The following is a 23,868-nucleotide window of genomic DNA, read 5'->3' as shown; positions in this document are numbered from 1 at the left end:
TCTTTTAATCAAAGTGTACATGATTGATCGATCCTTTTGTCGCCATTTTGTTTCGTTGACACTCAAAGAGCCACAGCGCCCTCTAGCGCCAAATGGCGACTCCAGTGATCGTGCGAAAATAAACAGAACACAACTGTGACCCCCTCAAAAAAGTTAATTTTGTGTCTTCATTCCGCATTAGGCGGAACTATCTAGCACAAGGGGGGGAGGGGGCACGACGTCGTTGAAGTGGAGTTTAGTTTTCCATCAGTGGGGCGCAGAATTAAGGAATTAACGGCATGACCACAAAGATGTGGGGGTGATTTCCTGTGCAAGAATCCATCGGCCAGACACCCTTGTGTCCACATTTGGATTGTCAGCAACACACGAACAAAAAAAGAATGGCCCGGAGAGGGGAAAGGAGCCTTCAATAGGATTCGGTGTAATTACTGACTGCCTGGACCAATAAACTCATTTAGGCCAGACGTCTCGCCATCTCTATGACTTTATTTCTTCCTGTTCTAAAGTCATTAAAAGCCCACAAACTGGACAATGATATCGGCCGATCATAAACACCCCCAGTGAAAAGTCTCCAATGAAACCTTATTTGGGATAAGATGTGAACCACTCTGATCATTTGAATCATGCCTCATTCACAGCACAATGAGGTGACATTCATTCGGAATTACGATTGTCAGATTTTACACAAAAGTATTCTTTATGTAGTTGACTATTTATGTCTTTGTTTGTAAAAGGAACGACATATAAATGTATACACGGTCACACGATTAGGTACACATAAGAAATCACCAACTTCGAGGCTCTCCTGAATATTTTATAAATATTACATATATATATATATATATATATATATATATATATATATATATATATATATATATATATATATATATATGAGTTTGCAAACATTTTTTTCACTTTTAAGCTTGTTTTTGGCCAACTGAAAAAAGCTTAATCCACGTCCAATGCACGCACGCCTGCTAAAAAAAATGGGTTCACCAAAAGACGTGCGTCGTAAAAAAATTGATATACAACGATCGAACATCTAAGAACAACCCGTGGAGACTCACACACACGCGCACACAGATGCGCGAATGACCACCTCCAAATAAATGTGCAATTCTATCAGAAAGGTCAGATGTATTACTGATAAAACATTGTTTATTACTAAACGCATCACACACACACACACACACACACACACACTTGACATTTTGTGTGTCTAATGCACGCTGCCTGCCTCCAAATGTGTTCCAACAGAAAGGTCAGACAAAAGAACGGTGAAAAATCTTTATATACAACTAAAAGCAAATATATGCCACACGTAAACATACACACACTCACGTCCCTTTTTGTCACCTTATTCAATTGCAAAAAAAAAAAAAAAAAGAAAATCAAGTGAGAAATGATGGCTTCACCGGAACGTGATCCACAGTGCCTCTTGGGTGCCTTGAAATCAAATCATAGAAATAGTGTTCTTTTTTTTTTTCAAAATAAAAATCCAAACTCGTCCTGAGTGCAATCCTATAGCTGCTCCTTTCCGCCTCTCTCTCGGTTCATCTTCTTCATTTTCATCCTGCGGTTCTGGAACCAGATCTTGACTTGCCTCTCGCTCAGGCTCAGGATGCGGGCCACCTCGTAGCGCCGGTCCCGGCTCAGGTACATGTTGTACAGGAACTCCTTCTCCAGCTCTAGAGTCTGATATTTAGTGTAGGGACAGCGCTTTTTTCGACTGGAGCGTGCGTGGATCCAATTCGCTGCCGGGTTGCCTGCGTGCACAAATTGGGAGCCACAAAAAATAATATGGATTGTTTTTGGAAACACAAGAGAAGCCTACATTCCCATCCAGGTGTTTCCTTCCGAGCATCTATTTCGGGAGTGTTGTGATTGACCCCCCAATGCGCGCAACCAAAAAAAAAGTGCAGAATCCTGTGTAATAACTCAAAAAAAAAAGAAAACAGGGCGGATTCCGTCCGTACTGGGCCGCGGTGTAGCAGTGGGCTCCAGGACACTTTTATGGGTCAGTAAAACATCCCGTTTTACGCAGTCAGCTCACACAGTTATAAATCAGCCCTGGGGGCGATTTGCATGCATGCGCTTCTACTTACTTGGGTCAACTTGTTTCTCCTCTTTGGGCTCGCTGTGGTTGGAAAGTTCACTTCCACTCTGCGCCCTCTCCGGACCTTCGGGGACATCCTCGACAAAAGGCCGACTTCGAGGCTCATGGCCCGGCTTGGCGTCGCGGATCTTCGGCGGGGAAGGCTCCGGCTTCGGAGCACAGGGCGCGCGTCGGCCGGGGGGGAATCCGGCGAAGCGGGGGACGAGGTCGGGGACCGGGTCCATCCAGGATCGCGCCCCGACGCATCTTGGGTCGGACTGGTGCGCGTACGGGTGGTGGTAGAGCCCCTGTGGGTGAACCGGCGGCCACGACGGGGGGAAGACGGTGGATTTGGGAGCGAAATTGCACGAGGAGAAGTCAGCGAGGTGCTCCCCGGCGCCCGGTGGCCTGGTGGGGGCCATCGTGTGCGGGGGAGGCTGAATGAAGCGCGAGCCGTACACGTCCTCCGCGTCCGGACCGAGAACGGCGTCCGCGTAGCAGCTGGCTAGGGCGCCGCTGGAAGACATTTTTTTGTTTTGATGCGAGCACTCAAAATAAAACGACTCGCACTCTTAAGGGGGAAGCTCCCCTCTATGAACAATCATAGTATTTTTTGCTCGCCTGCGTCTGCACGGATTGGTTACACGGAGCACGTGATCATATTTACTAATACTGCCAGTAAATCAAGCCTACCTTAATGCACCCCTTTGCTTTTTTTTTTCGTATTTTATCCCCCCCCCCCTCTCTGATTTGAATAGGAGAAATAAACACGACTCGATTACGTGTGTACAATTAACTAACTACAACACATACGTCGCGCGCGCTCACGTGAAAGCTCGTTTTGTTACTCTCAGTAAATACTTTATAGACTCCTGGAATCCTAATAAAATAGATGTAAAAACAAATGTTAAAATAAATGAAAAATGAACAAATAACAGGCGCCGATCTTCCTAATCGACTTAGAAACATGTTTTTTGTTCACACAGAGTTAGAATAATCGGGAATTAAATATTAAGAGAGTAATAATAATGACGCTACTGACCTAATATATATGTGTATCAATAAATGTTTTATGGAGTGTGTGAGTATACACGTCATCTATTAAAAAAAAGACTTGAGGAAGCACATCAGCATGTTCCAATTTAAATGTAGCTTTAATTTTTGTTTTGCAAAAAAAATACATTTTGGACTCTAACCAAAAGTGAGCACTAAAATTTAAAAAATAATTCTCCTTGGCCTCATTTGATATTTGCACAACTCCCTTTTTATCATTGTATAACATTTCAAATGTAATATTAATAAGTACAATTCCGACACAGAAAACAAAACTGTACACAAGCAGTGTTGATCATTTTATTGCAAGAGATTGTACATGCCACCACATGCAACACATATAAAGCATACATGAACCTTGTTTTTGAGCCCATTCACAGGCCAGTGGGAACACATTTTGTGCTGAGCTCATGCTTCACACGCCAACACGACCATACACAGAAACACACGGACAGTGGGCACCTATCTGCAGAAATCTACATCACACTGACCACTTTACTAGGGACTCCACACAAAACAATATTACAATCAACTCTGAATATGATACGGTGTAATTGGACACTACTTCAATCACTACAATATGGTTATTTTTGAAGCGGTGTTCAGAATGATCCCATTTTACTTTGTTGGTCCAAAAAATGACGATATTTAATGTATCTATCCATGCCAGTGACGTATAGTGACACCTTTTTTTTCTGAGATTTTTGTCCGTTTTTTTTTCAAATGTAAAATAAGTACATGCCTATGTGCTCAATAAATGTTGTGAAACGCTTCATAAGATTGTGTGAGTGTGCCTAATAAAGTGACCGTTGAACTGGCCAATAATGTCGGACCCAAATCGTGTGAGAAATAACACCAAGCAACGTCCACTGCCACAGTAAACCAAAAGTGAAAATTGTAAAGATAATATGAAGGTGCCTTGAGATACGAGTGACTTGCTTGACGAGTTATTCCTGATACAAATTTTTTTAGGGGATGGGGGTCTCATGAGTGCAAATATTATCTAAAAGTCCTGAACTTAATTCAGTTCACTTCACAATAAGCAGCGGTTTGGCAAATAGCGACCATTAAAAACGAAAGAGGTTTCAAGCTGTTTTTGCCACTGCAATTGAAGTTTACTGTCCAATTAAACATAAAACTCCGAGAATTTACTTAGTATTTCAAATTAGCAAGCTATGATGCCTTAGGAGCGACCCACCCTCACTAGCTTAATGCTAACATAAGTAGAAAATGCCATTGATATGCTAACAGTGAGCATCAATAGTCATGGTTTTACAAACCTTGAAGCATGTTGAAATGGATGGTAGAACACTCGAGATATATATCACGATACTCACAGACATATATTCTACGAAAAGTATTGAATATTATGGCAACTTACTGAGCGGTAGTAGAAAAACAAATTCTTCTTTGTTTGTGTCTGTCTTATACAATGCTGCCTCCTGGTGGTCGACGGGGGCATACTAAAAAGCGCTGATTTGCATTTTAGCATGAAGTTTTGATTTTTAAAAAAACTTCTAATGCTTTGTCGTTCTAAATGGACTGATCCACTACATTGTGTTTTTGTTGTTGTTGTTGTTTTTACCCAAAACGACCCAATTGTTTGAGTTGGTCCATACGAAATGAATTTGGGGGTGGTTTTGTGTGCTAGTTCAGTAAAATGAACCCCAATTAGTCTATCATTGATGAGTGTACACGATGTTTTATTGAAGTACAATTTTATAGAGTGCTGTTTTTTTCTTATTCAAAACATAAACAAAAACATCTGGAACAGATTAATGGCATTTCTATTCATTTCAATAGGAAAAGACGATTTGAGTGTATCGTATCTCGTATCTCAAGGCACCTGTGTAGTGCGAACATGATGCATCAATACTACTACAGGGAATCCACATGACACTTCAAGAGAAAGTGAGATTGCAGTTCAATTCCCGCACTCGACCTTCGCGGTTCATCTTCTTGAGCTTCATCCTGCGGTTCTGGAACCAGATCTTGACCTGTCTGTCGCTCAGGTTGACGCTCCTGCTGATCTCTAGCCGGCGCTCTCGGCTCAGGTACATGTTGAACAGGAACTCCTTCTCCAGCTCTAAGGTCTGGTGCTTGGTGTAGGGACAGCGCTTCTTCCGCCCGCTCTTGGCTGTCAACCAGCTGCCGCTTTGGGTGGTGGGATTGTGATCTGGGAAAAGAAAAACATACCAGGATTGAGACATGATGTACCACACATCCAAGGAGACACTCTTAAGAAAACTGCTGGGTTAAAAGTAAGACAAATTGGGTGGACTAGCTAACCCAGTGATGGGACCAAAATATGCTGGGTTATTTCCACCCAGTGCAGTGGGTTGAGGATTTGACGGACTCCATTTATTCAAGGTTTAGATCCAACAAGGGTTAATAATCACCCATATTGATGAGTTAAAGAGACTAGGAAACCGGTTACAAAAACCGAGGTCATTTTGTCTAAAAGTAACTTAAAATTTGGATCAAAACGAACCCAAGTTGGGTAAAATAGCGGACCCGGTTCAAAGCCAGTGCTGTGCCGGTTGATAATTTGACCTCATATATCGTGTCACTATTTTAATACAACAAGGAGGTATAAAACTGGACCCAGCAGTTTTAAGGATATATGAAATACATCTGAAATGTTCCAGGACCTTCCTCACAAACAATTCCTTTCATATCTGACAAACTCTGGGTTTTCCCCTCAACTTGGAAGTCCACAAAAGAGATCTGACGGCATTGGCTTAGGTCAGTGCACAAGAAAGAATACTTCCAAGTTCCAGGAGGAAGGTGTGGTTGAGAAGGCTGGAAATTGGAAATTTTCTGACTCATCTCGTATTTCAGGGGCAAAAAATATATGTTTCCCAAACTGTAAAACATTGAAGCTATACCACCCATAGGGATAAGCAATGTACATCTAAATACACCCGCAGTGAATGTACTCTTATAAAAATAGATGTAACGTGCATCCACTAAACAACTCCAATTTGGTGCCTCATGATAAACTTGTGAAAACTGGGGCACATCTCTCCCTTCTACACCAAGGCCAAAAGTGTTTAGTCACATGATGCGGAGTACAGAAAAAAAGTAGTACGATTGGCATGCATGTCACAATGTCAACTATTGTTTAAAAAAAAATTCCAAAGCCAAAATTGGTGAAATTCACACCCATATATCCATTCAACGATTTTTGTAACACTTGAAAGGACTGGAAAAATAAAACCTCTGTACTAAAGTTCAGAGTTCCAAGACATGAAAAGTAATCCAAATGAATATTTTGTTAAATCTATTTTGAGGATTATTTGTATATTTTCCCAGACCAAAATGTGGTAAAAGTCACGGATGAAAAAAAAGACCCTTAATGGGTACCAAGCCATTTCAAAGGATAGTCAAATTAAAAATAGCACTTAGGGGATTGTTTTGTACTTTGTCCAGGGCTTGAAATGATGCCAATTTATTTAATTCCACTTCATTGCAAGTATTCCAAACTAATGATAAAAATCGAAGAATACCATTTTGTGATGAAATGTCCAGTGCCAAGGGTAACCCAAGGTCTTATTTTTAGGCTGCTAGCGAAACAGGTTTGTCATTTGAGGGTGCTAGCATGACAGATTTTGAATCGAAACTGTTTCAAAAATAATCAGATTTGTTGTTGATTTTTTGGGGGGTAACTTTTCTAAAGCCAATGGGGGAGAAATGTTAAGATTAATAACGTGGAGGAAGAAAAATGCAGGGCTATTTTAGGAATTATTTCTTTATACCCAAACCAAAAAGTGATACCTGCAGTCAAGTGTTCAGGGTAAAAAAATGGTTATATTTGTCTACATACTGCTAAAAGCCCAGCGTCAAGAGTTAAACAAAATAATGAACGTCACTACTAACCTAGGCTGTTTTAGGTATAAAATAGTACATGTTTTCAAAAAGTGGCAAGCGTTAATGGAGCGGGGGCGGGGGGGGGGGGGTTGTACATTGGAGGGTGTTATCATTGCAAGTTACAGTCTCAACTAATTGGGGCTAATTTCCTAAGGCTAAACTGCAGTAAAAGCCAAGTGTGAAGCGTTATTAAAAAAGCAAAAAAAAAAGGAGAAAGACAGAATTAAAGTAAAAAAAAAGGATCAATTTCCTGACAGTCTCGTGACATTGAACAACGTCAAATTACACGACGTCGCTAATGTTATAATCTCGGCTCATATCAGGAACAGCGTGACTAAAAGGAAAAGTGGCCAGAGGGCTGGAAACAAAATTGGACGTATATGGCATGCAAAATCATTTAAACACTCAAGTAGGTTTTGCGTGACCAAAGCTTACGTTAATCGTTACGGTCAAAACTGGAACGCTTTACGAAATCCAATAAAACGGTTTATTGTCTCCAATGACGTCACCATTACTTTGTCTGAAGTGTTTGCAAAGATCGGCACGAAATACAATGTTGCTGTTTTTTTTAACTGATTGAGGGGTGGATGAAAAGAACAAAAATATTAGCCTTTTAACTGATATTTTTGGAGGGTATCGCGGGCAGTTTAGTTTTATTTAATTTCTTCTTAAAATTTGGGAGTTTTTGACTACAGTCCCTTCAATTGAATTCAGATCGATCGGGACTGATTGAATCATTACTTTGCTGCTGCGATTTATGAAAGCACAAATTCACACCACGCTATTGAATTTTCACAGTTCATCTCCGTGTACACCACATTTTTCATGTTTTCACACTGAATATTTATTTCCCTTCTCGCGTCAAATGGAACCCGGAACATGTGTTTCTACAGCGTAACATTTTAGGAATATTGCAAACATTCGGGCCCTTTTGAGGGGAAAATGAATAGTTCCTTCGGGGCTAATAATTCTCATCTTACTCCGTAAGTACATGATTTCAATGCGTTTATTTCACCACATCCAAGCCCCTTTGCAAATAAATGTATTGTTACTTAAACATTTAAATATCGTTTTCCCTTTCAACAAAACCGGAGGCCCATGCATACCCCCCCCCCTTTTTTAAAAAAAAAAAAAAAGAACTTGCACAGGAGAAAAGTTCACTTATAGCATTGCGGCCCCAATCTTGGCAAATAAAAAATACAATGGGGGGTATCATTGCAAAGTATCGTGAACGCGCACGAAGAGACGCGACAGCGCGCGGGCGTCCAAAGCCTCTCATTAAACATTATGACTGCAGAGGCTTGTTTGTGTTTTTATTTTCGCTTTTACGACGCTGGAGGCCAAACCCACCTTTGGCATCCCGCGGCACCAGCAGCTCGGGACTCGACTGTCTCTTGTCGTCCTCCTCCTCCTCTTCCTCTTCTCCTTCTTCTTCTTCTTCTTCCTCCTCCTCCTCCACGCTGGATGTGCAGCGCTCCGCCGGGCTCGCCGCGGCCACGGGGCTGCGCGGCGGGGCGTCCTTTGTTGCGGGCTGCGGTTGCGGTCCGACCCGGTCCAGCTGCATCAACGTCGGGCTCGGCTGCTGGGGGCAGTGCTGCCTCGCGCCGGCGTACGTTTGGCTGAGTCTGAAATAGCCCGGAACTGGAACCTCGGGGGCGTCGGCTCGGTTCGGTTCGGCCGCAAGGGGGGAGTACGCGCGGAGGGGGGCGTCTGGCTGCTGGCCGACAGTTTGCAGGCGTTTTTCGGTGAACATGCAGCAGTTGCCTTCCTCCTTGATGCCCTGCGCGTACGTACTATTAGGACTGACGGGCGCCTCTGCAAGTCTGCACGCCCTGCCCGGTTCGCCCCACTGGTGGGCGAAGTACGAGGGGACGCTCGTGGCCCCGCCGTGGTGGCCCAGCTCGCCCCTTTTGGCCAAAGACGGCACCTGTAGTCCACAGGTTTGCATCACGTAGTCGGACGCGGACGGCGTGTACGCGAAAGCGTCCATTAGGAAGGGGTTAGCCGCAGCGGAGTTGGTGGGGAAGGACATTTTGGCCGTCCTCTGGAAGCTGACATATCTGCGCCGTGAGTCGGCGTGCGCGCGGACCACATGACGAGCCCACCAATGAGCTTTGAAAGTGGCCTTGACACGCACTGCAGTGCAGCCCGAAGGCGCAGTCTGCAGCGACACCTAGAACCAGCACTTGAAATTGGTTCATACCAAGCACTGCTGAGGTGGTGGGGGGTGGGGGTTTGTTGTGGTTGGGGCCTGGCAGCAGAGGCTGCGCGTCTAACATTGTCCTTCAACGGGGAAAAAAATATATACGGTCACCTTATATATCAACAATTTTGGAACATTATCTCATCGCAATTTGTTTTCCTCGAAGTCGTTTTTTCCTCCCGTGAATTGTTTCACAAGCACAAGCAATATATTTATTTGTACAATAAGCAATATCCGATTCAGGATACAAATGTTTTGCTTCTACTTTTGATTTAAAATGGTTTCACCTCGAGCTGTGACACTTCTTCAAAGCACTCGTTCCAATCCGGAGACCACAATATCTGAAGCAATGTATTTCATGTTTACGTCATGTTTTGTGGTCAACCACGTGGGTACGACTACATTCTGTAATTACTTTCTTTTTGTGATCAGTTCTCCAATGAGTCCCTTCATTTAAAATCGATTGCATGTCAGGATTTTGCTACACGTTTTTGTGTGTGTGTGTGGGTTTTTTTTTTTTGCCGTGAAACACAATACCGTACAGCGCAAATAACAGAGTAGAAAAACTTGTTAAACGCTTCTGGAAGGATGAAGAAATTTATTCTCCCCAGAAAATAATTTATTCCATGCACGCGGAATTGGGTTATTTTGTTTCTGTGGTTGTTTTTGTCTGCACAAATGGCAATTTGCAAAAAGTAGCAGATAAAGCAAATTGTTGCGGGACAAAAATACATCTTTTTTTTTTAGTCATGTTAAAATTGATAAAGAAAAACATTTTAAGCAACCAATTAAAAAAAAACATGTTCCTGCTACATTAGTTACAAGTAGTTCAAATCCCGACTTTGTTTCAGCACATTTTGAACATTGAAATCGAGAATGAAATTATAAACCGTTTTCGTCAATGACGCGAAACACGGAACTGTAATGTCGTTTTTTTATTTTCCTTTTACATGCGTCACCATACACACACATTATGTACACAATATGTCTCAACGACAAACCCTTGAAAAAAATACGCGTGAGTATAATTACACACTTTTTAAATATATCTTAAAGCAAAATACAATCGGGGTGGAGCACAGTTTTAGTGGGTGTTACATTTGCACCGAGACGTTAAATGATTGCACCGAGACGTTAAATGAGAGGATCTGTATAAGGAATCCTCATGAAATCCCAGCATAGGGAAAATTTGTGCGTTCAAGTTTAAAAAAAAAAAAGATTGTACATACAGAGAGAATAATTATTACACTATTCATGGATTATTGATCGGTGTGTTTTGTTACGTATTATGAACTCGCCACTGATGCTCAAAATAAAGCTTAAAAATGTTAACGTTAAATAAAATAGTATGTGTGTATATATATAAATACATACACACACATCCGTGGGACTGAGCCGAAAATAAACCGCAAAACCAACATGTGTTGTAATCATTAAGTCAGTTTGTTTCGTAGATTTCTTCAACCCACTCTACGAAATTACAAGGCTGCCCTCTTGTGGTCGTTTTCCAAAACGACGTACAAAGTCGCTAATGTCATTTCACTGCTGGATTTTGATGGCAAAGCAATTAAACGCTTCGTCAAATTTATTTAATGCCCCCCTTTTTTCCCCGGTCAATTCGAATTAAAAATACATCAACGCATCTCATCACATGGATTTAAGGAGAATGAGGCAGTCACACTCACGTCCATTGAGAAAACCCCAAAGTCCACATCCAGGTTGGTTCATGTTGAATGTCCAACATTTGTCCCAAAAAAAGATGTCTCCGGCTCCTTGGACATTTGCAACTGTACTTTGAGGCAGGAAAAGAAGGTCTGCATGTGGAGAAGTTGGATGAAGGCGAGGTTAAGGGGGGGTGGGGGCCTCGAATGTCCAATAGCCCCTTATTTAGCAGTTTACAGCTGCTTTTATGATTGTGTCTAGACGGTTCAAGGTTTAGTAAACAATCCAGTGTGTGAAAGGAGGGGAAATAAAGGCGTGAGGAGACACATTTCTCCCAAGGCTTAAAAAAAAGTTTCCCTGTCAGCTGTTATTTATTTAGTTTTACATATTTGCTTGACACGTATACACCACATGACATGCATCCTTTAAATGGACATACGCACGAATAAATAATATTCCAAAAAATAGTTGGTTGATCAGCCCAGGAGAAATTAATAAATAAAATTGAAGTAGAGGCGTGACGTCACACTGCCGTTTCGAACAAATGGCGCCTGACATATGCAGAAGGAAGCAAGTCTTTGGCATATATATATATATATATATATATATATTATATATATATTATATATGAGTATTGTTAGTGTATTTGTACTGTGTATCAGAAGAGGGGGTTGCCAGTGAAGTACTGTAGACGGTCGCGGTTGAGCTTCTTCTCCTTCATTCGTCTGTTTTGGAACCAGATCTTGACTTGGCGGTCGGACAGGTTGAGCATCCTGGAGAGCTGCAGGCGCTTTTCCTTATTGATGTAGACGTTGAAGAAGAACTCTCGTTCAAGTTCTCGGATCTGGTACTTGGAGTAGGGACACCTTTTCTTCCGTGACTTGCTGGACGAGGCTGGACGCAAACGGACAAGACGGGGAATTGGGAAAGTTGGAAAGAAAGCAGAAACAAAATCAAACAGAGATTCATTTTTTTTCGAAAAGTGTGTGAAAATATACGAGCGATTTCTTTTTGCGTGATCCAGTATTGCGCTAGAATTCATTTTCATCTACTTCAAGCTTTTTAGTTTTTCATCATACTGTTTGTGCATATTTAACAGAATCAGTCGGGCGATTCTCCATTGGTTAGCATCAGTAAACCGCTTGCTTTGAAAGAGTTAGCTTACATTGCTATCAAAATATTGCGCGCGCAAAAAAAAAAAAAAGAAAATACGCCGACGCGTGACGCTATTGATTGAACGCGTAACACGAGCAAGAGGTGCACGCAAATTTTTGAAGGGGTTGTCAACCATTCTCAGTGAATTCCACGTAACTTGCATTTACATATGCATAAATTACCAATAGGTGCATTTATATATATATAGATATATGACATTGCACAACATGCTTTCACCGTAGCCCTTTTTGACATGTGCAAACACCACGACCCAATAAAACGACTCCCAGTAACGCGTTTATCTCTTCAAATTCAACTACATTCCATTTACGTCGTCTCAAGTTAAACGCATACGGCGCAGGATGCACACTTATCATGACCAAAGCAAAGCAATGAGGCTTTCTCTCCTTATTTGACCATCGCTCGCTCATCCAATTATCGCCACAGGAAATGACGCTAAAAAAATCCCAAATGGTTATTCGTGTTCATGTAAAAACACATTCGACGATGAGGCAGTTTTTTAGACTGACACAATCGTTAAATATAGAAAAGTACCCAGTCGTATTTAAAATTAAAAACCAGTATTTCAATAATTGGTATGGTGGTTTTTTAAATTAATCGGCACTATTTTTGTTTGCTTTTTCCTTTTTAGGCGCCCATGAAAAAAGTGCACTTTTATCAATCCGATTCCTTTCCAACTCGATCATGAAAACTACACTTAAACATTTTCCTCCCCACTTATTTTGCGCACATATATGCGCGGTAAGGTCAGCGTATATCTCATTCGTCCCCTATGTCGTAAATCAGAAATGCAACATTTGAGGTATAATTGTACACACATCGTTTCCGGTTATACAAACGTAATGGCGAAAACTGCATTTAAATTAGTCTTATTTTTTTTTAAATAGCGCGGAAACATTTACTTTTAGACACTTGTATTCGCGCGTGGCGTGTAACAATATTTCTTCTTTTGGAATCAGTATAATAAATTTGAAAATTTGGTTGTTGGTGGTTGGGTGGGGGGTGGGGGATAAACTTCTTGCCTTTCAAGGTGATGTTGCCAGTTTATTTGTGACGCTCATGTCGCCAGAAGAGAGAAACTTGACTGGAAAGATGTAAATAAAGCTCTTTTGTGGGGCTCCTGATACAACAGGCTGGCCCACCGGAGTACAGCAAGGGCAAGCGCGCGCGTATGGTAACCGTTTCCCATTGTAAATGCCTTTACTGCCGTAAAGAACATCTTATTGGGATATAAAACGCTTTTGCATGCTTATAAAGCCCGCACACGAGCGTGCGCGCGCGACCGCGGCGAAGGACACGCCATTGTCCACGCTGGACTCTTGCCCTAATAAAGGGGCGCTATACAACCCACTCTGTTGGCTGTTCTTGTCGCCACAGTTGGACGACGAGTCGTCGTCCACGCTGGCCGTCGCGTCTCCGGCGCCCCGGTCCGCTTTGGCGTCCCCGGCCGCGTCCTCGCCATCTTTTTGCCTGGGCTGCGGTGGCGGAAGCGGAGGCGGCGGTGGCTCGGCGGCGTTCTTGTCCGGGTTGTTGGATCCGTCGAAGAACTGGTCGAAGCCCTGCGGTAGGACCCCGTTGCGTCCCACGCCGGGGAAGAGGTTGCAAGGCGAGCCGGCGCCCGCGTGGTGGTGTCCGCCGCCGTACAGGGGCTCGCTCTTGAAGGACGATTGGATCAAATCCCGGTGCATGATCTCCTCCGAGGAGTAGTAGGACGCGTAGTTGCCCCGGTAGTGCCATTTGCTCGGGTGCTCCAGTCCGTAATCCCTGAAGGAGACCTCGCGAACAGGTTGTCCGATGTTGGCCGAGTAGGGGAAATTCACCTGGCACGAGGTGCTTTGCGGCAAAAAGGAGGAGACGGACGTGAAATCGGGTGTGGAGACGTAGTAAGTGCAGCTGGGCAGATACATGTTGGACGCGCGCTCGTCGTAGTCCGTCATGTCTGCGGCGACGGTTGGAGAAAAGCGGAGGAGGAGACTTCTCCGCGGCTTGTGTCCTTTCAACTTAGCCCGTTTGCGCTCAACCAGCCCCAGACGCGAAGCAAAGAGCCGCGAGCGGGCTCGCTATACATCTTGATCGATTCTTGAGGTAATTGTGTCATGTGATCCACGGCCAAGAAATTACCATACATCAATATCGGTCATTTAAAAAAAAAAAAAAAAAAAAAGCCGTCCTGAGAAACTCATGTGAGACGGTGGGAGAGCCTTCATTGGCTCTCTGGATGCCAGGGGGGTGGGGGGGGGGCACTCCTCTCTTGCGCCATCGGGAACAAGTACAAGACGAAGAAGAGGAACTGCAATATTTTCATTCATTGACAACAAGTTGACAAGTTGCCGTTCGTGAGGTTGCCCCACACACCCCTACCCACCCACACCTCCTCCCACGCCCGTCCGTGGACGCGGAAGCATTGACGTTGACCTCCAGCCTTATTAATGAAGGGCGTACGAGGCGGCAGGAAGAAAAAAAACCCCGCCAAGGCCACATGCACGTCCATGTTAGAACAGCAAAGCAGCACAAAGACGCCACATGTCATTGTGCACTTGAAGCCTCATTGCGCCGGGGCGATATGATGCTTGGCGCACTTAAACAAACGCGCGATGGCTTCTAATTCGACATTCTTTATTGTCCTGCGCGCAATAAAACAGACGCTTGGATAAATACAACACGTACGGACCACCCCACCCCCCACGCCCCCCCCCCCCCCACACACACACACACGAGCACACTTCCCTTCCCCACTTTCCATTCCCGTCCCTCGCGAGGGAAGTGATAAGCAATCGTACAAGAAATTAACTTGAGGAATATGCACTTAAAATGCAATTAAGAGGCTTGATGATGGCTCAAATGAGGACGAAGGGAGTGGTAGGAATAAATCGCAGTGCACGAATCTCAAGCGTTCCGACGGTGCACGCGTAGGGTTGAACATGGCTGCAAATTCGTGTCAATTTATCGATAGATAGATAAAAGGGAATGAATTTTCCCTCAATGTTGCGATTGTTATTTGAGATGTACATACCAGCAATAAATTCATCTGAGTTAGAATAGAAACACTATCTGATTGACTTTATGTACAAAGGTTTTCGCCTAAAATGTTTTCACCCGAAACTGACACGCCCACACACACACACACACACACACACACACTAAACTGTCTACAGCATGCATGTCAATAAATAAGTGCATAAATAAAAGACTAAATGTAGGACTCTACTTCTAGCTGCATTTGCCTGTATTGTCTTGTGCTCCCATGCCGATTACTGACGGATTGCATTGTTTAAAAAAAAACAACAACACTTTAAAATCAAAAGCAGTGTGTAGTTGCAGCCTATAAATAGCTTGGATCGTCCGGTGTCTATGTGGTGAATATCTTTTTGCAGCATTACATTCCGAGGGGGGGGGGGGCACTATTTTAAAGGTAAAAATGGAGAGTAACTTTCTTGTTTAGTCTTCACTGAACCACGCGCACTGTGTGTGACGACTGCAAACACGGCCGCGCGCGCGCGCGCGCACACACTCACCCACCCAATAAACACATTATGCAGTTTTAAAGCGTTACGTTACCACATGAAAGGCTAAAAAGCCCAGAGCAGTAGTTTTTTATTCTATTTTATTTATTTACTTGAGCATCTGAAAGCAATTGGCTCCCTTCTTTTCTTATGTGAGACAAATTAAAGGCACAAAAAAAAAGATAACTTGAAAATAATTTGTCTCGGAAAGGTGCTCTCTAAGCACTTTGACATACACTACAAAATATTTTTACGACAGACTATTTAAAAAAAAAAAAGCTTTATTTTTAGGTGTGCTTCTATTTAAAAGAATAGATTATTCCAACAAATAGAGATGCATTTCATAGCTTAATGAGTCTTGCATGTTGTGAATGATGAACGAGTCTTGTATATTTTTGCTTCCCTTTGACACCCTCGTGTCATTATATTTGCTGTAAAATATGCCACGTGTTTTATTTGAAAAAAATACACACACACACACACACACTTATAGACGAGGGAGATAAATAGAACCGTTCATTTGTACGATTCTGTTTATCATCCTTCCTTGCATTATTATACAAATAATGTAAAAAAAAAATAAACTCAGTCCAAATGAAGTGCAGTCACGATTTCCAACAGTGTCTTTTTAAATTGTATTTACTTTACTGCTAACTGTGTTTAGTATTGCCTGCTTTATTTGTAGCTTATTCGTCCATATTTTTCAGCACAGTTATGACCGAACAACATTCCACGAATACTCTTTTTTTTTTTTTTTTTAAAGAAAACTCGATCCTCAAAATATGCATGGATCAATAGTTGACTCAGTCATATTGTGAATCAAATTAAGTCCGACTTTATCTGTTTCTGGTTACAGAAACAATAAAAAGCGTATTGACTAAGAACCACACCATTTATTTAACAAGGGAAAAGACTGACGCGGCTCACAATTGATCATTCATTCATTCATTCATTCATCTTCCTAACCGCTTGATCATATTGGTTCTTTATGTATATTAGATATGTTAGGACACCGCAAAAATGAGAATGCGTGGGAAGCTGGAATGCTCAGTCCACTAACTTGACCTTAACTTTGTTTTGGCACCCCCACTGTCTTTAGGGCCCTGAGCTAAATGACGCTGTCTGGCCGCGTTTTACCGCAATAAAGCAATAAAGTCACAAAATGGGGGGCGGAAACGTCGCACGGAGGAAGCGAGCCTTTGCAGCAGCAGTAAAAAGTCACCAGAAAAAAAACACACACAAAAAAAGATGCCTCGTTTGAGGTCTTAGTTATCTTCCAGAGCGCAATACCGCGGCGAGGACGTGTTACCACGCATTTTAAATAAGATATTGGAAGATTAACCCTTATTCGCACCCACGAATTTCTAATGTCTGGGGGTCTGTAAGATTAAGATCTGCTCGTCCAGTTTATTGGCATGAGCAATGGAAAGCGGTTAAAACCCAAAATCCAGTCAGACTGTTTAATTTTATTCATTTTGAATGCATAGATTTTTTTTCTACCATCATCTTTTCAATTTAAAATGCTGTAATCCTGTAAACTGTATTTTAACGATGTGAAGCATTTTGTGAGGGCCTCCAATAATAAAACTCTCTTACTTACCTAAATGCAGCTATGGTCACCTTCAAGTGACTTTGCAACAGTGTGTGTGCGTGTGTGTGCGTGTGTATGCGTGTGTGTGTGTGTGTATAGGGGAGCGGACTGTTGTACAAAACAAAAGCTCTGATTTTCCTTGAAAGTGACACAAGTTGCTCACTGGCCCGTTGTTTTGTGGAAGTTGTATAACAGATAGTAACAGTAACAGCTGCCGTAAAATTTTCCTCCCCCTCAATACAAAAATAAAATGAGGAAAAAGACTTTCAAAGACTCAAAAGGGAATACTTGATAGCTACTAGTATTTATTATAAACAACATGACGTCATCCTGCTCTATACAATCCTATTTTGTTGTCCATTAATTGGATACGCGTATGGAAACAGGTTGGCTAAAAAGAGAGATATTTCTTTAAAAATGGTATTGCGTAAATATAATTACTTTTAATTCTACGTGTCATTGACAAGTACTAAAAATGCATTTCCGTCAGAAATCGATGTTTATTTACAACATGCGACCAATTCCGTATCATTAGCATAACAGCACTCCCGCCTAAATAAACTTGAACTCGTTACCACGATATCATTAGCCTAATAGCATAGTAGCCTATCAGTCATATCTGGATGTTTTCACAAAATGAGAAAAAAAAACAGCAAGCATTTTGTTTTTCTAGATATCGTTAGCTTAATACCTTCATTGCCAAACTCGTTTTACACTTAAGGCCCATATTTGTTAGCCCGTTGTTAGCATAGGTGAAGTCACAAACCAAGGAAGGGAAAAAAATAATCCAGCAAGCAAATGAATACATATATATATATGTATATGTGTGTAGTTTTTAAAATGGCTAAACTGCTAGAAGTTTGCTTGCTAAAAATTATTTTCCCCTCTCTTTCGTTTTGAGGAAGCGTTCATCGACGTCATAGCTAGTAAGCTAACGCCATTGCTCGCCAATTTTATTTATTATTTTTTGTCTCTGGATTCTAAGTCATCAAGGCAACTGGACGCTACTTGTTTATTGAATATGTTCTGTTCTCTTTGATTTCTGAAAACCTTCTCAAACATGACCTAGGCAGCGAAACTATTAGGCTAATGTTCTTCAGACGTGGAAATAAATTCACATTCCAGCAGTGAACATCATCACTCTTCATAGTCCCAAAGCGTAGTTTGGGGAACAAAATACGTATTTATTTACAATAAAATGGATCGAATCAAATAATAGACAAGCATGCATATGTGTAATACGTCTAATCGAATGGGCGTCAACGTGAACTTGAGCTTCTCGCCACACACAAGACAGAGAGGGGAAAAACGCCACGGTGGAGTTTGGGGCGCCTCCAAACCAGCCACCGCCAAGTGTGAAATGTCTGCCGTGACGGGGATTCCAAGCATTTCACACAGGATTTATAAATAAAAGCCCAATCCAGTCAGACGTGGCGTGACGTGACGTGGCGCTGCCGTGGTGGTCCACGAGACATGTAGCATTTCGTTCTTTCTTTCCTTCCTTCTTTCTTTCTCTATTACTTTCTTTCTTCTTTTTCTCTTTTTTTTAGTCCATCAATAAGGAGCAAAGACTTGCTCCCGCATCATGAGTCTCTTCTTCTTCATCCTGCGGTTCTGGAACCAAATTTTCACCTGCTGGTCGCTCAGCTCCAGTCTGTCCGACAGCTCTTTGCGCTTCTGCCTGTTGATGAATTCGTTGAGCAGGAACTCGCTCTCCAGCTCAGCTAACTGAGGCTTGGAGTATGGTTTTCTCTTCTTTCGGCTCCTCACCTGCTGGGACGAGCACCAGGGGCCACCTGCACCCACACACACGCGCGTGCACGATTAGCCTTCTGATATCGGTTTAATCGAGCGTGAAAGATAGCTATCCATCGATGCATCGATATTGCATCGATAGATATCCTGTCGATGCAAATCTCGTGACACATGGGTGTCAAAAAAGAGAGCTACAAATACTGTATAATCAAAATACATAATAGAGAGTGTAAGTCAAACAAGTCCACTGTTGTATAACATTTAGTTTTAAACAATGCGTTTAAGTATATGAACCATTTGAAATTTGTCGATCGATCTGAATTCGGACCACACACACGGGACACAATCGATATTGTCCGTATTTAGATACACCGATACGATCTATATTCGTCTATAATAGACAGAGTAAAATGCACCCCAGAGGGAATTATAACCGTGCATGACTGAAAGGAGCTAAACGATACACCAAAATATTTGGGGGGAAAACGTGATTTTTCTATTGTTTGCGCACAGTTGTGTACAATGCGGCAGTTACAGGTTTCTCACAAGTTAACTCGTAGAAGTGCCGTGTTATCTATGCCCGCATGGATATATGGCAATGACAAGACATGGTAACTTTTTCCATTTGACTTCTGTTTTAATCTCAGCTGCATAAGAACAAAGACATGGCACAGTTTTGTGCGAACGGCGGACCTTAAAATACTCGAGAAAAATGCACGTGAATACCATTTTTTTCAAGAACCGGGTCAATAAAGTTTTTTTTTCTTACAAAATTGCGGTTACCTGTAGTGATAAATACCGTGTTAATCGATTGATAAATATCTTGTGACGTCTATTCTAATTTACCTTCGCAGCGAGAAGCACCGACATGACGATAGTGCTACGCGGATGGCGAAATGGATCTTAAAATATTGAAGAAAATAATTTCTACATGATTTGTTAGTGATATTCTGAATGAACAAAATTCAAGAGATTTTTTTATAAATTAAAAAAAAAGCTGTAATGGCCACGGCAAACTGAATCTATCTATCTATCTATCTATCTATCTATCTATCTATCTATCTATCTATCTATCTATCTATCTATCTATCTATCTATCTATCTATCTATCTATCTATCTATCTATCTATCTATCTATCTATCTATCTATCTATCTATCTATCTATCTATCTATCTATCTATCTATCTATCTATCTATCTATCTATCTATCCATCTATACGTCTATCCGTCTATCCGTCTGTCTGTCTGTCTGTGGTAATGACAAACACATGGTGACTTCGATTTGAGCTACATATTTCCATTTATGACAGAATCTATACGTAATACGGTCTGAGGCACTATATGGGTGCCTAAATTGACCTAAAATGTAGAATAAAGTTAATTGAATCCAGCCTGTTGGAAATTATTGCTCCATTTCACACACAAAAGAAGTTTATTTTAAATGATTATTTTTGTTTCAAAAAGGTGTGCAAAAAATAAGGTGACTATATTTGAATGATTATACTCTGGTATTACGCATAATTCTTCCAGCTGTGCATCAGAAATAAAAGGAAGGCAATCACTTTAAGGAGCTGACATGGAACCCTAGAGTATTTATGTTTCTGTCTATCTGCCTGCGTGTCTGTCCATGACCTTGAAAGTGCTTGAAAAAGTGCTTGAATTTGATCTTGAAAAGCATCCCGCAGAGAATGAGTGGTCCACTTGATTTCTTGCAGACGTAACAGTGTTTGATAATCGCCGACAGATCAGAAAGCTGTTATACACATGTTGTGAATAGACATGATTGCAGGATATTTCAACAGCGAGTTGCTTAACAATGGGGGGGGAGGGAGGAAAAAAAAGGGGCTACTTGACCTTCAGCAAAACACGCGAGAGTGGAAGGAGGCCGGGCGATGTCTTGCTGCTTGTTGTTTCCGTGCAGTCGTCTCGCGCACTCCTGCTCCAGATGGCCCGCAAGGGAACCGTGCCCGTCCAAGTATCCTCGCAGCTCCTCGGCGTAAACCTCGTGAGGTGCGCCCGACTGCGGCGCCTTGTGGTCTGCGCCCTGCGGGCATCGCGGTGGCGTCTCTTCTTGCAAGGGAGACTTCTCGCCGATGTTGTTGTTGGCGACGGCGGCGGCGGCGTTGTTGTTTGTTCCGGGCGCGGTCGAGTTGGGGCGAAACGTCGGGCAGTAGGTTCCAAAGGCGCGGCTCTGCGTGGGCGCCCCGGACGCGCACGAACTTGACCACGGGAGCGTGCACAGCTCTGCCCTCCGGTTGTAGGGGAGGTGGTGATGATGGTGATGGTGGTGGTGGTGATGCAGCGGGGGCATGTGGTGCGGCCCGGGGTTGGCGCCTCGCAAGTTGGACAAGTAGAGCGTCTCGGGGGTCAACAGAGGTCCGACGTAGCCCGGCGGGCTCAGAGGGTTCCGTTCGCACATTGCCATGGAGCTGGCCGCGCGCACGCTGCTCCCGAAGCGCCTTAGCAACTTCTCAAGACTAACGGCTAGCTAATTGGTGATTTGTCAACGGCTGATCACGTGATATGCAAAGTGCGCACGGCGGCCCCACCCTGCGTGAAAGCTCCGAATAGAGCGAGACCGATCATTCCACGATGGTGAGCATAGCGTGTGTGTGTGGGTGTGTGCGCGCGTGTGCGTGTGCGCGTGCGCGTGTGCGTGCCTGAATTCATCCATTTTCACCTTTCGTCTGATTTATGGGCATAAAAAAACCGTAAAGCCTCTATGACAGGAGCAGGAGGTTTTACTTTGGGGATGCACACGAGAGGTTTTTCACAATAAAAAAACACACAACTTATATTTGGGAGGGGGGGGGGGACAGTCATTTAAGTTAGGACAACTTTAAAATATTAAATTATTGATATTTTTGGCAACCTTCGTACGCACAACAAACCAAGGATATTGTTTGCTCCAAAACAGTTCTTTGAGTTGCTTTTACACCTCGCTAAGTTAATGGGGGAGGGGGGCAGGGCGCATCAATGGGATAAATAATTCTGTAAACTTTCTTTGTAGAAAATGCGGGAAAGACAATTTTCTTTGCAAAAGTTCAATATTTGGCTGACTTGCCCTACTTAATTGCCCCTGACTGGCGTGAGGACAAGCGGATCGGATTTTTTTTTTTTACCAAGTTACTTGCTTTGAAATCTTTAGTTCACGCAACTTTGTTATTATTTCTTTTACAGCGTTGTTAGGCCAACCAAAAAGAGCAAATAATCCACAATTAAACCTACCAGGTCATAAACAACCCCAATTTGGGTCAAAAACTGGACCAACCCGCTACTTTTGTCAATTTGACCCCATTTTACGTTGTTTTGTCTAAAGCAATATCAAATTTTGGTGATAGTTTGGTACAAAACCACCCATGAAGGTGAGTCAAATTTCCCTAAGTAGCGGGTCAGTCCAATTTCTGACTCAAATTGGGTTGTTTTTCACCCCGCAGTTTCCACAAATAATACTGAAAAAAATGATACCAATACGGTCAAAACACACCACATTTGACTCACACCGGTCTGCTATCTCATTATATTTCGTATTTATTACGTAATGCTGTGTCAAGCATTTCAATTGTTGAACCAGGCATTCCTAATGGTTTGATTTGTATATAACTTTTTGTGTTAAAATATAAAAAGTGTGAATGTATTTCACACATTTTCTCCCTTAAACCCACTTGAAGTACTTTGTGAGTCGTCTTTGTAAAAAGTCTCAAGGAAATAAGAGTCATTGTTGGAGTTAATTTTAACTATACCCCACAATAATCCTCAAAATAATTCCGAATCTCCGGACAGTATCAACATTTTCTTTAACACCACATGTGAAGCACTGTCTGAGTTATCTTTATACTCTATTGTTACCTTAAATGTTCTCGTTAAATGGACGTATACTGTTTTTTTTTAAACTATTGCCTTGAATAACGTTCAGCATAACTCAAAACGTTCCGGACCATTTTTTTCCCATAAAATAACGCATATGAAACATTATGTGAAGGCTACCTATTGTTTTGTATTTATCCATATCATACAATCATTCATACCCCATTTATACTTTTCCCATGAAACCACGTTTCAGCTAAAAGATGATAATTCTCATTTTTGTAGTTTTTATTAAAAAAAATCACCCTCCCCTTAAAAAAAAAGAATTCTTAGCACAAAATCCTCCATATTCTTATTCGGTGTCTGACCACAGTTACAAAAAGCACTTGTGTTCATTATAAATCCAGAAAAGGGACATTAAAGACTATAAATACCGCTTATTGTATACATTTTGACTTTTTGAAACCGAATCAAAAGCGCCCGAGCAAATGGAACGTTCCAATCATTCTTTTTTTTTCAAATTCAGAGAGTCATCATCGTTATAAAATGATGCTGATGCATCTTAGGACTGTTCTTCTTTTGTGCAGCAGCATTTGAGGGTCACCGTGTAACAATGAGGCGATTCTGCAGCAATCCTTCGTGTTGGGCTTGTCACGCACATTTTATTGGCCACTTGCATAACGCACATCCAAAGAAAAGAAGAATTTAGTACATTAAAAAAAATCACTGTAAACAGGGAACGTTGCATAATGTGCTCGAAACATTGGACTTGATTGTTCTTTTGCTACACGAACTAAAGCGAGAATATCTGTGTAATTTTAACGTCTGATTTCAAATCAATAAGAATGTAAAAAACAAGACGTGCGGAGACGCCTTCGCGGTTACTAAAACGCGACAGTGGTGTAATTCTAAACCAATAGATGAAAACGATTTTTTAAAAAATCTCAGTATGCAAAGCTAAAAAGTCTCGGCGTGTTTCGTTGAACAACCCGGTTGAAGCCATGAATGTTTTTGTAGGGCAAAGAGAGGCATGAAAAAGTAGGTTAATACGAAAAACACATGCACGTTTTCCCTGTTAAGCGAATGCGAATAAACCAACGTCTCGTGCGGCCTCGGTGGAGGACAACCTCAACTATTATACGAAAAAAC

The 23,868-nt window shown here is 42.1% G+C and overlaps 4 protein-coding genes across 4 annotated transcripts; all 4 read right to left on the bottom strand.

Moving 5' to 3' along the window:
- Positions 1–1,109: 1,109 nt before the first annotated feature.
- hoxd9a (homeobox D9a) lies at positions 1,110–2,752 on the bottom strand. The gene is made up of 2 exons (XM_052081550.1): positions 2,109–2,752; positions 1,110–1,769 (listed from the first exon to the last, which is right to left on the bottom strand). The coding sequence occupies exons 1-2, from the start codon at positions 2,623–2,625 to the stop codon at positions 1,525–1,527; spliced, it is 762 nt and encodes a 253-aa protein (XP_051937510.1). The 5' UTR covers positions 2,626–2,752; the 3' UTR covers positions 1,110–1,524.
- A 685-nt stretch (positions 2,753–3,437) lies between these two features.
- Positions 3,438–11,479, bottom strand: hoxd10a (homeobox D10a). Its single transcript, XM_052081548.1, has 3 exons — positions 10,910–11,479; positions 8,372–9,304; positions 3,438–5,327 (listed from the first exon to the last, which is right to left on the bottom strand). Exons 2-3 carry the CDS (start codon positions 9,051–9,053, stop codon positions 5,053–5,055), a joined length of 957 nt encoding a protein of 318 aa, XP_051937508.1. The 5' UTR covers positions 9,054–9,304; positions 10,910–11,479; the 3' UTR covers positions 3,438–5,052.
- A 24-nt stretch (positions 11,480–11,503) lies between these two features.
- Positions 11,504–14,375, bottom strand: hoxd11a (homeobox D11a). The gene is made up of 2 exons (XM_052081549.1): positions 13,414–14,375; positions 11,504–11,780 (listed from the first exon to the last, which is right to left on the bottom strand). The coding sequence occupies exons 1-2, from the start codon at positions 13,997–13,999 to the stop codon at positions 11,545–11,547; spliced, it is 822 nt and encodes a 273-aa protein (XP_051937509.1). The 5' UTR covers positions 14,000–14,375; the 3' UTR covers positions 11,504–11,544.
- Positions 14,376–17,441: 3,066 nt separating this feature from the next.
- On the bottom strand, positions 17,442–21,401 carry hoxd12a (homeobox D12a). The gene is made up of 2 exons (XM_052082452.1): positions 20,767–21,401; positions 17,442–18,952 (listed from the first exon to the last, which is right to left on the bottom strand). The coding sequence occupies exons 1-2, from the start codon at positions 21,335–21,337 to the stop codon at positions 18,711–18,713; spliced, it is 813 nt and encodes a 270-aa protein (XP_051938412.1). The 5' UTR covers positions 21,338–21,401; the 3' UTR covers positions 17,442–18,710.
- Positions 21,402–23,868: the final 2,467 nt, after the last annotated feature.

Source organism: Hippocampus zosterae, chromosome 12 (genome assembly GCF_025434085.1).
Source record: "Hippocampus zosterae strain Florida chromosome 12, ASM2543408v3, whole genome shotgun sequence".
Taxonomy (NCBI): Eukaryota; Metazoa; Chordata; class Actinopteri; order Syngnathiformes; family Syngnathidae; genus Hippocampus; species Hippocampus zosterae.
Note: the sequence above shows the minus strand (reverse complement) of the source record. Positions and strands in the feature narration are given on the sequence as shown.

What these genes read in the sequence shown, in the direction of transcription:
- hoxd9a (XM_052081550.1), bottom strand. Translation starts at nt 2,625, where the DNA reads ATGTCTTCCAGCGGCGCCCTAGCCAGCTGCTACGCGGACGCCGTTCTC. An exon ending in GGAGAAACAAGTTGACCCAA is followed by an intron (nt 1,770 to 2,108) that starts GTAAGTAGAAGC and finishes TTGTGCACGCAG; the next exon opens with GCAACCCGGCAGCGAATTGG.
- hoxd10a (XM_052081548.1), bottom strand. Translation starts at nt 9,053, where the DNA reads ATGTCCTTCCCCACCAACTCCGCTGCGGCTAACCCCTTCCTAATGGAC. An exon ending in GGTGCCGCGGGATGCCAAAG is followed by an intron (nt 5,328 to 8,371) that starts GTGGGTTTGGCC and finishes TTCTTTTCCCAG; the next exon opens with ATCACAATCCCACCACCCAA.
- hoxd11a (XM_052081549.1), bottom strand. Translation starts at nt 13,999, where the DNA reads ATGACGGACTACGACGAGCGCGCGTCCAACATGTATCTGCCCAGCTGC. An exon ending in CGACAAGAACAGCCAACAGA is followed by an intron (nt 11,781 to 13,413) that starts GTGGGTTGTATA and finishes GTTTGCGTCCAG; the next exon opens with CCTCGTCCAGCAAGTCACGG.
- hoxd12a (XM_052082452.1), bottom strand. Translation starts at nt 21,337, where the DNA reads ATGGCAATGTGCGAACGGAACCCTCTGAGCCCGCCGGGCTACGTCGGA. An exon ending in TCTCGCGTGTTTTGCTGAAG is followed by an intron (nt 18,953 to 20,766) that starts GTCAAGTAGCCC and finishes GTGTGGGTGCAG; the next exon opens with GTGGCCCCTGGTGCTCGTCC.